The following is a 9,907-nucleotide window of genomic DNA, read 5'->3' on the forward strand; positions in this document are numbered from 1 at the left end:
AAAATTTGAGCAGGTAATTCGTTTACGAGAAAGGTACCTGAAGCGACATCAACTTCATCTTTCGCAGCTTCGAGTGTCATCTGGAAGGCTCTCGCCTTCGGCTTTGGTGGAATGTTGGGCTTAGCTGCCTCTTTCTTCTTCGGACAGTCTTTCAAAATGTGCCCCTCTTCATTGCAACCAAAACACATCCTTTTGTTGTTCGGACACTCATTGGCAAAATGCCTAATTTTTCCGCACTTGTAGCAGGTTACATCCTCACTACATTTCCCAAAGTGCTTTTTCTTACACTTATCACACCATTTCGCTTCGCCTCCTTTTCCTCCACCAAAATTTTTCGAATCAGATTTCGAAAATTTGCTTTTCTTACCGGAACCAGATGTTCCCTCAAACTTTCTCTTCTCACCAACCTCAACCTTGTCGGTGGTTCTCCACTTAATCATGTTCTCAACAGACTTGGCAGCCCATATAGCTGCCTCTAGAGTATGTGCCTGATGTACTGGCACCTCGTACTCCCATGGGAGTCCTTTTGCGTATCGGTCAACCTTTGTCAGCTCATCTGGAACGATGCGCAAAGCAAACTCCATCTTATCGGTGAAAGAGTTTGTGTATTCATCAACTGACATGCTGTCTTTCGTCAATGCCAAAACCTTATTTTCCAACTCCAACAGATTTTGAACCGAGCAGAACTTGCGTTTGAACTGCGCCAAGAACTCTGCCCATGACAATTGCAGTGGCTCGTTAGGGTTTAACGTCTTCCCTAGAGTGTTCCACCAACAAACGGCTCCACCTCGGAATTGACGCACTGCGTAGATAGTCTGCAACTTTCCTCTGCAGCCACAAGTCATGAAGGCTAACTCCATTTCGGAGATCCAATCCATAACTCCAATCGGATCCTCCTTTCCATTGAAGGTCGATGGTTTGCAAGTTAGAAAGTCCTTGTACTTGCATCCCATTCCATCATTCCTTCCATCATGGTTGTTTTGCCTAACTATCGGTGGGTTGGCTTGACCAACAGACCCATTGAAGTTTCCACCTTCCGAGTGCCCTTCATTTAATTCGGGCTCTTCCACACGAATTGACAGTTCTTCACGATTCTGTTGAAGCAACTGCCTAGTTTCATCCATCTGACGATCCGACATTGTTTGAATCATCATTTGCACACCAGCCATGGTTATTGGCTAAGGTGCTGCTGCTATGACAGGTATTTGCTCAATCACTGGTGGTTGATTCCTGTTTTCATCATCATTTCCAGCTCCACTTCTTGTTCTCACCATTTTTGATCTATACACCGAATAAGGTGAAATTAGATCCTCAATCACGATAAATATTCAAATCATCCTTATCACTCCGAAACATTTACATGGTAGTTCTAATATCGTAGACGTACGCTTAGAATCCTACACACATAAGGTTTCTAGATCCGGTCGGCAACAAACCATAGATCCGAACAAACAATATCATATATGGCAACATATAACATTTAGCACATAAAGTATTTTAGGCAACTTTCCTAAAATAAACTAGTGCTCGTGTCTAAAACATAACAGACACATATCTCAAAATTTCACTTAGCATTCTAAGTTTAAGTCTAGAAATCCTACAAATTCCTAGTTCGCTTAAACTAATGCTCTGATACCAACTGAGACATCCCCAAAATCTCGTCCAGAAAAGACCGTTTTTCATTTATGCTTTTAAAATAATTTCAGAGTAAATCCTTTTGATTTGAAAGAGTTGCGGAATTTGTTCCCAAAAACAAAACGTGATAAAACAATGTTTACCAAAGCATTTAATAAAAGAAATGTATTTTCATTATATAATCAAAACTCGGGATGTCATGTTCCGATATAGACCATAAAGCATAAACGATAACATTACAAGTCATTCAACAAATATATACATATACAGACTTGTAAACAAAACAACTTGATGGTTCGTCCATCTTATGCCCTTGCGCCACTTCCTGTAATACAAATAAAACTGAGTGGGTCAGGCTTGGGAGCCTGGTGAGCATATAGGGTTTTCAACCCACAATAAATAATTATATTTAATTCCACCAATCAACAATAACCCAATTACCCATTCCCGTTATTCTCACTTTATGTCCCTAAAATAACTAACACAAGGGACCTAGTCTAAGAATATTTCATCGGGGCGACAACACATGCTCCGGGGGTTCCTCAGTAATATAAGTCAAATAAGGCAACCATGAGGGGGATGGAGTACAGAGAATGAACACCCAAGTTCATTAACACCTACAGGTAGCGAACCTGCTAGCGTTCCACACGACTGTCTAGAAAAGTTTGTGGTCGTCATCTAAACTCCGCTAGATGACTGAATCAAAACAACAACGAGGCCTCTCATCTGTTTATTACACACCAACTATCTACCCATGTTCTACCCAACATATTAGTAGATAAAAATATACATTTTTATACATAGTTTAAAAACCTGTATAGCATGCTTTAATCAATACATATTCCACGTAACAGATGAAGCACACACACATAACACGTATTTCATAGAGAATGAATCATATCTATGAGATAAAAGAAAGTGAATACACATTCACACACATAACCACAAAATTATACACATAACACGTATTTCGTATAAAATACTTCATAATTATGCGTTAGAAGAAAGTAACCACACACTCACCTGATCAGAAGATGATCGGACAACACTACGGCTTATAGAAGTAGTATTCTTCGGTAGATCTGGAAGATCTCCACAAAAATCGAACTTCTTGCGGGCAGAGCTTCGGCTCGGGAATCTTATTTCAAAACGGGTTACAAAGGTTAACCTAGACTATTACATCAACGAAAATGCCTAGCCTGGAAACGCGGGCGTTACATTAGGGTTTCTTCATAATCCTCATAATCTTACCCTAAATCAGAAATTGATGTGTTAGGAGAAGTAATCCACCCAATTAAAGCTTCAATCTGTAACAATCATCAATAATCATACATTTTGGGCTAAATTATGTGAAATCGCACCTTAAAGTGTGTTTTTGTCGAAATGGTCTGTTTACATATCCTTTATTTTTTTATCAGATACCGTAACTGAGCGGTGGTACATTGCTTACCCTACCATGGTGGACATCTTTCATGGCGCTTTGATTTCATCATGCCTTAAGTCGTGATAATTATTATGAGGCAATCTACTTTTAGCCACGTCGCGATACTCATTCCCATGCCGCAGTTTTCTCAAAGTACATTGCCTCTACTGTTCAACTTACGTAACTCAAATTACCATTTTCAGGACCATGCTGCAGACTTATAAAACAAATATTGATCCTGTATAATTATAGTTATTGATACTTTTATCCTACAAAACTTCTTTAAACTTAAGGAAACACATATTGATCGTGTCATACTCGAATTCACATATAATATCACAAGTTTTTCAAAACGGGCATTACAAATATGCTGTCTATAAAAATACAAAAAGTATTATATGTTGTTAATTATTATGTATAAAAATAAAGTATATTACTATTATGCATACAAAATAAAAGTGTTTTTATTTTTATGATAAAAGTAAAAATATAATTATATTATATATAAAGAATGTAAGTTGCTATTATGGATAAAAGTATAAGTACAATTCCTATATTGGTAAAAAGAAAGGTATAATACATTGCTATTATGGATGAAAATGTAAATTTCATTGTTAGTATGGATAAAAATAAATTATGTTGCTATAATGGATAAAGGTATATATATCTTCGATATTTTGAATGTAATGTTCATTTTGCCTATATGTGACTTTTAATACAAAGTACAATAAAAAAATTTGTTTTTAAATCATAAATCATAATAAAACTGTTTTACATTTGTATTAACAAATCAATACAAGAAGTTACCAAAATGATCTTACAATATTTTCGTGTAAAGGTCCAAGTCGGGTGCTACTAACACACCTTTATATCGAGTCTAGCTAACTGAACCTGAAAGGCACTCATAACAAAAGGGTAAGCTACAATGAGCTTAGTGAGTAACCCATCACAACAAGATATAAATTAGTTACAAAACTAAATATATCAATTCATAAGTAAATCAATATAATTCCAAGTGGTATTACAACTACATAGACAACCACCTTATCTAACTAACGTTTCTCCATTGGCATTATAGCCACCCAAGCTTCCATTACAACATATTCATTTGCAAGTATAACATTACAGACCAAGTATGCTATTGACTTGTATTCCCAAGAGATGGTATTACTGTCACCAAGACTACCAACTCTTTCCAATATCAACATACAAGTAAGACATTACTAACACCATGCTATTAACTTGCATTTCCCAAGTGATGGTATTACAGTCCCCAAGACTATCATTTGTTTCCAATATTAACATAAAAGTCTAACATTAGAGATACCAAGTCTTCCCTTGACTCGTATTCGGATAACAAGTTCATTAAAACTTGTGTAAACTCACCATTATATCAACCTCAATGATCAATTATCTAACCACTAACTAAACTAGGAAACCATTTGTTACCAAACTCATCAAGCGTTATAATATAGTTGTTAAAGAACTTAACCACATAAGCCATTAGCCCTGTCTCACATAATTGATTGTTTTGTAATTTAGGGTTTATAATCCTTGCTAGCGAAATTAAGAGTTCCACCACATAAACTCTGTCAACCTTACTATTGAATTCATAACAACATTGTATCATGAACTCCAATACCATCTTGAGTTTTAAAAAACCCTTCATGACTCATCTTACGTAAACGTAAGTACATACTAACGAAATAAGTACATGGATACTTAGCTCATATAATAGTCGTACCCTCACAACCCAACCTCACAGACTTTATCTCTAAGCTGAAATCCTCGCTTACCGATTTTGGTTTCGATACGCTAAAGAAACCATTGGAAGCCCCTTCCAAACTACTTATACTAGGCTGAAAAGCTGCATTCGTGCCGTGTTAAACCCTAGGACGCGTCGCATCCCACGTGTTGGTTGCTTCATGTCACTATATCATGCCGCATATCCTACACCTTCACCACGTGTCCGATGACTCACACTTGTCAGCGCGTCGCGTTACCGTCATGGACGCGTCACGACCATTTTCACTTTAGTTGACTTTATTGACTTTGATCTTACGCATTGCATGCCAGTATCGTACGCGCCATATTTTTTTTCATGCCATTTAACTTTAACTAAACTCTCTTTCTCATCACAACATACTACTATCACCAGACTAATTAATTATACAAACCGTGTAGAATATCTATTTATTGTCTATTTATCGTAACGATATTCTCATCATAATATCTGTTATGAAAATAGGTGTTACATAGATAGTTTTTTTTTATGATTTATATTTATTATGTTTGTGGAGCATGTATGAGATAATTTTTAGATTTATATTTATTATTTGTGGTTGTCGGATTTGGTGTTCCTTGTATCAGTTTTTTTCCCTGTATTTTATGTAGGAATAATATGATTTTTAATGGTATTTTACTGTTTTTCTAAACTGTGATTTTACTGACCGATTAGTGATGAAATTCTGGAAATTTTGTCATCAAAATGGCCGGTCAGAAATCCGTCACAAAAAATCTGTCATTCATTAATACTTTTGTTGGTAAATTGTCGAAAATTCAGTCAAAAATTTGTCAATATTAAAAACAACCCATATATATATATATATATATATATATATATATATATATATATATATATATATATATATATATATATATATATATATATATATATATATATATATATATATATATTTTTTTTTGTCAGGAATCTGTCAATAATAGAGTTTTCCAACGGAAAGGCGACGGATTTTGCCATCTAAAATTTCCCCTTATTGTGTTAGAGTGAAATACTGAAACGTTTATTATACTACAATTTGTTTTAACTACGAGAAATAATCAAAGATACCACGCTGAAAAGAAAGCTCCACACCTAAATGTACATGATTTCAAATTACAAAACTTTCAAAGATAAATCAATGAGAAAAAACTCCACACCACTCTTGTCAAACTCTACCAACTAAGTATCACAACAATAATGTGAAACCTAACTCACAATATCCCCATAGTTAAAATAACGGTGCACGAGATTGAATCTAAGACCTTATTTATGTGCATGCAAGATCGTTTAACCACCTGACTAAAAAGACTTATTTTTAAGGTACTACTCCAACGATATTTGAGCACTAAAAAGAACCGATGGCCTCATAACTTTAATTATCTGGTAAAATAATTTTTTGGCGAGAAAATTCGTAGAGGCGAGAACATGCCCATGTCCATGCTCCTAAGTGAAGGAAGTCCATCAATCGTACGATAACCAGGCATCAAATACCCTTCTCTCTCTACTTGCGTCATACGAGAGGAATTAAAGGTGCCATATTTCTTTAGTTTTCCGAACCAAGACGTTTTCTTTGAAGAGTGCTGATGGGCTCCATTCATCTTCTCGCTCAAGTACTGTTTTACCTTATCTAACCCTAGCTCCACCACCTCCGGTGGCGGACACACCAAAGGGTTTCCTTCAACGTTGAGCTTCCGGAGACTTTTCAAGCAACCCATGGAGTCTGGCAAGATGCTAATCTTGTTGTAACTGATGTCCAATTCTACGAGGGAGATGAGGACACCTAAGGAGTAGGGTAAAGCGTCAAGGTATTGGAAGTTTTGACTGATATTGAGAATCTCAAGGTTGATTAGGTTTTCAAGGTCATCAGGGAGGGAGCGAAGGTGGTTCAGACGGGCATCAAGGTGGCGGAGGTTGGTTAAGTGGGAGGTTGATGATGGAAGGAAGGTCAACTTGTTCGAGTTAATTGATAGCTTCTTTAGGTTGACGAGTTCAAATCCAATGGTGTCTGGTAATTTGGTCAACTGGTTGAAATTTGCATTTATATCTTCCAATGCTCTGCAATTTGCCATAAAAACGTAAGCATAAAAACGAGTTCGACAAATCATTCGTATTGTAAGATTACACTAAAGAAAAGTTTTCCAGATCAGTAACCTGCAATTCTCAATGGTGATTGGGAGGGACTGAAGTTGGTTTCCTGATATGTTGAGGGTCTTGAGTTTTGACAAACAACCAATTGAATTTGGGAGTGTTTTAAGTTGATTCGAATGTACATCTAATACCTCTATATTTAGTAGCCTTGCTGTTAATGACTCTGGAATTACCTGTAAATACACCATCAAATATCATAATTTTTTTTATCATATGCAAATATTATAAGTGATAGCCTTTAAACTTGCAACAAAAAGTCAACTTATTGGTATTATATATTTACACCAACATGGAGGCCAGCGAAATATAATATTGGAAATTTTATGTCAAATGTTCTGACACCAACACTTAAATATATTGTTTGGAAAAGTAGACTTTTTAATGCATTAAAAAACAAATATACACACATAATTTAACTCCATATATATATATATATATATATATATATATATATATATATATATATATATATATATATATATATATATATATATATATATATATATATATATATATATATATATATATATATATATATACTCAAATAACTATCCACGAAAATATTTTATGTGTATGTCTAAATGAACTTTTATTACCAAAGAAAGAAAAACCCAAATCTATATGTATAATTCTTTTATTTATATGAGAAGGAATAAATATTTTTGAAATTCAAAACAATATATATATATATATATATATATATATATATATATATATATATATATATATATATATATATATATATATATATATATATATATATATATATATATATATATATATATATATATATATATGCTTTGGATCCCATGACAAACAAAAATTATGTGAGAAATCTTGAGAAATGAATCAAATGCATGTTTTTTTGATTAACAAGTAAACGAATGATACAAAAATAAGATTATTCATAAAAAACTTCTCCTGAAGTTCGGTGATTCATTTTTTTGGAGTATTCAATAAAATTGTTGGAAAGAATAATCATCGCTTGAGCCACTGAAAAAATGATTTATCGATATGTTTTTTACCAATTTTTTCTAAATCATGTGTATTTTTATTTCATTTGATGATTAATTCACTTATTTCGTCAAAAAACATGTAAATTGTTAATATCTTTTGTTTCTGACCAAAATTTTTGTTTCTCACACACACACACACACACATATATATATATATATATATATATATATATATATATATATATATATATATATATATATATATATATATATATATATATATATATATATATATATATATATATATATATATATAAAATTTTGTAGATTACATATAGTAAATAGCAGAAAACTCTATGTAATCCATAAATGTGAAAAAAGATAAAATTAAAAAGGTGAACTAAAAAAGGGTACCTGAAGGTTATTGTTGGAAATATCCAGTTTATAGACAAGCCCAAAATTGATATTAGTAGTTAATGGAAGAGTGTCCAGAGACATTCCACTAAAATCCACAACTTCTTGCATCCGTATTTCTCCTCCTTGTGAATTGCTTCTTCCAAAACGCTTTCTTTTTGGCTTTGAAAAGTCAACCTTCATTATCCCAAGCTCACAATCAACCATGATCGTGTATATATAGATATAGATGTTAGTATCTCTATGTATAACTGCACAAGCAGCACAGCGAATTTCAAGATTGTACACACCCAAAACTTGAGAGAGAGAGAGAGAGAGAGTGTGTGTGTGTGTGTGTGTTGAATGAAACTAAAGAGGAGAGATTGTGGTTAATTTAAAGGAAGGGGAGATAGGAGTGGGAGAGAGATAGGGATTGAGATCAGAGGGGTGTACGGGTGAAAGACAAAATTAGTACAACATTAGAACTATTAAATAATAAATTTACGAAAGTACGGTAGCAGTTATGTCGCTATGTGTAATATATAAAAGGTTTTTCAAATTAGTGATATTGATTTAAAAATGTAATATATTTTTTGATTTGTATATATTTGGTTATTGAGGTTTTTTTTTTTTTTTTTTTTTTTTTTTTTTTTTTTTTTTTTTTACTAATATTTACTATTTCTACTTGTTGAATTGTATACATTCAGTCCTTATAACCGGTTAGTCCAGGTTAACCGGAAAAAATGACTTAATATGGTAATATTTTTCTCATTTTGTACATATTTAATCTTTATTATCTGTGTACACATTTAGTCTTTAATATTTTTTTGTTTCAAAATAAGTATTTTTTGTTTTGTAATCATTCAATACTTATGAATGATTTCTTTAAGTTTTTCTCACGACATTTTCGTGGGACACTCATTGATGAGGTATTTGAGACTATTGATGCTTATGTCTATCCCGATCTCGACTGCTTTGTTGCGTATGTCTTGTAGTTTGACTTAGGTTTTGTGTTCTGAGCGTCGTAACTCCTTCATATGATATCAGATTTTAATGACCTTTATATCTATGTGTTCAATTTTTTGAGTCTACAACAACTTTTGTTAAAATTACTCCTGTTAAAATGTAATATATATTTTTTTGAAACAGAAAACTAACTAATCTACTCATAAATATCACATATGTCTCCTAAGAGACCTGAACCCACGACCTCTCATTTGAGATATTCACTCCTTACCGTTAGGCCAAAAGACCTTTGGTAAAATGTAATATATTTTTACTTACGATTTTATAAAAAAAAAACATCCATACATGCATTCATAAAAAACGTATGGATATAAAGATCGTAAGTAAAAAGTATATTACTTTTTAACTGGAGAAATTTAAACGAAAGTTGTAGTAAACTAAAATATGAACGTATTGATATAAAGATGTTAAAATCCAAGATCGTATGAAGTTATGATGTTCAGAACAAATGACCTAAGCAACCAAGTAGTTGAGATCACGATGGACATAAGTATCAAAAGCCCTAAATGCCTCATTAATGATTGTTCCACGTAAGATGTCGTG

At 33.1% G+C, this 9,907-nt stretch overlaps 1 protein-coding gene across 1 annotated transcript; it reads right to left on the reverse strand.

Annotated features, from left to right (window-relative positions):
- Window positions 1–5,914: 5,914 nt before the first annotated feature.
- On the reverse strand, window positions 5,915–8,759 carry LOC111913986 (plant intracellular Ras-group-related LRR protein 6). Its single transcript, XM_023909719.3, has 3 exons — window positions 8,360–8,759; window positions 6,993–7,162; window positions 5,915–6,896 (listed from the first exon to the last, which is right to left on the reverse strand). The coding sequence occupies exons 1-3, from the start codon at window positions 8,564–8,566 to the stop codon at window positions 6,218–6,220; spliced, it is 1,056 nt and encodes a 351-aa protein (XP_023765487.1). The 5' UTR covers window positions 8,567–8,759; the 3' UTR covers window positions 5,915–6,217.
- Window positions 8,760–9,907: the final 1,148 nt, after the last annotated feature.

This window comes from Lactuca sativa, chromosome 7, assembly GCF_002870075.4.
Source record: "Lactuca sativa cultivar Salinas chromosome 7, Lsat_Salinas_v11, whole genome shotgun sequence".
In the NCBI taxonomy this organism is placed as follows: Eukaryota; Viridiplantae; Streptophyta; class Magnoliopsida; order Asterales; family Asteraceae; genus Lactuca; species Lactuca sativa.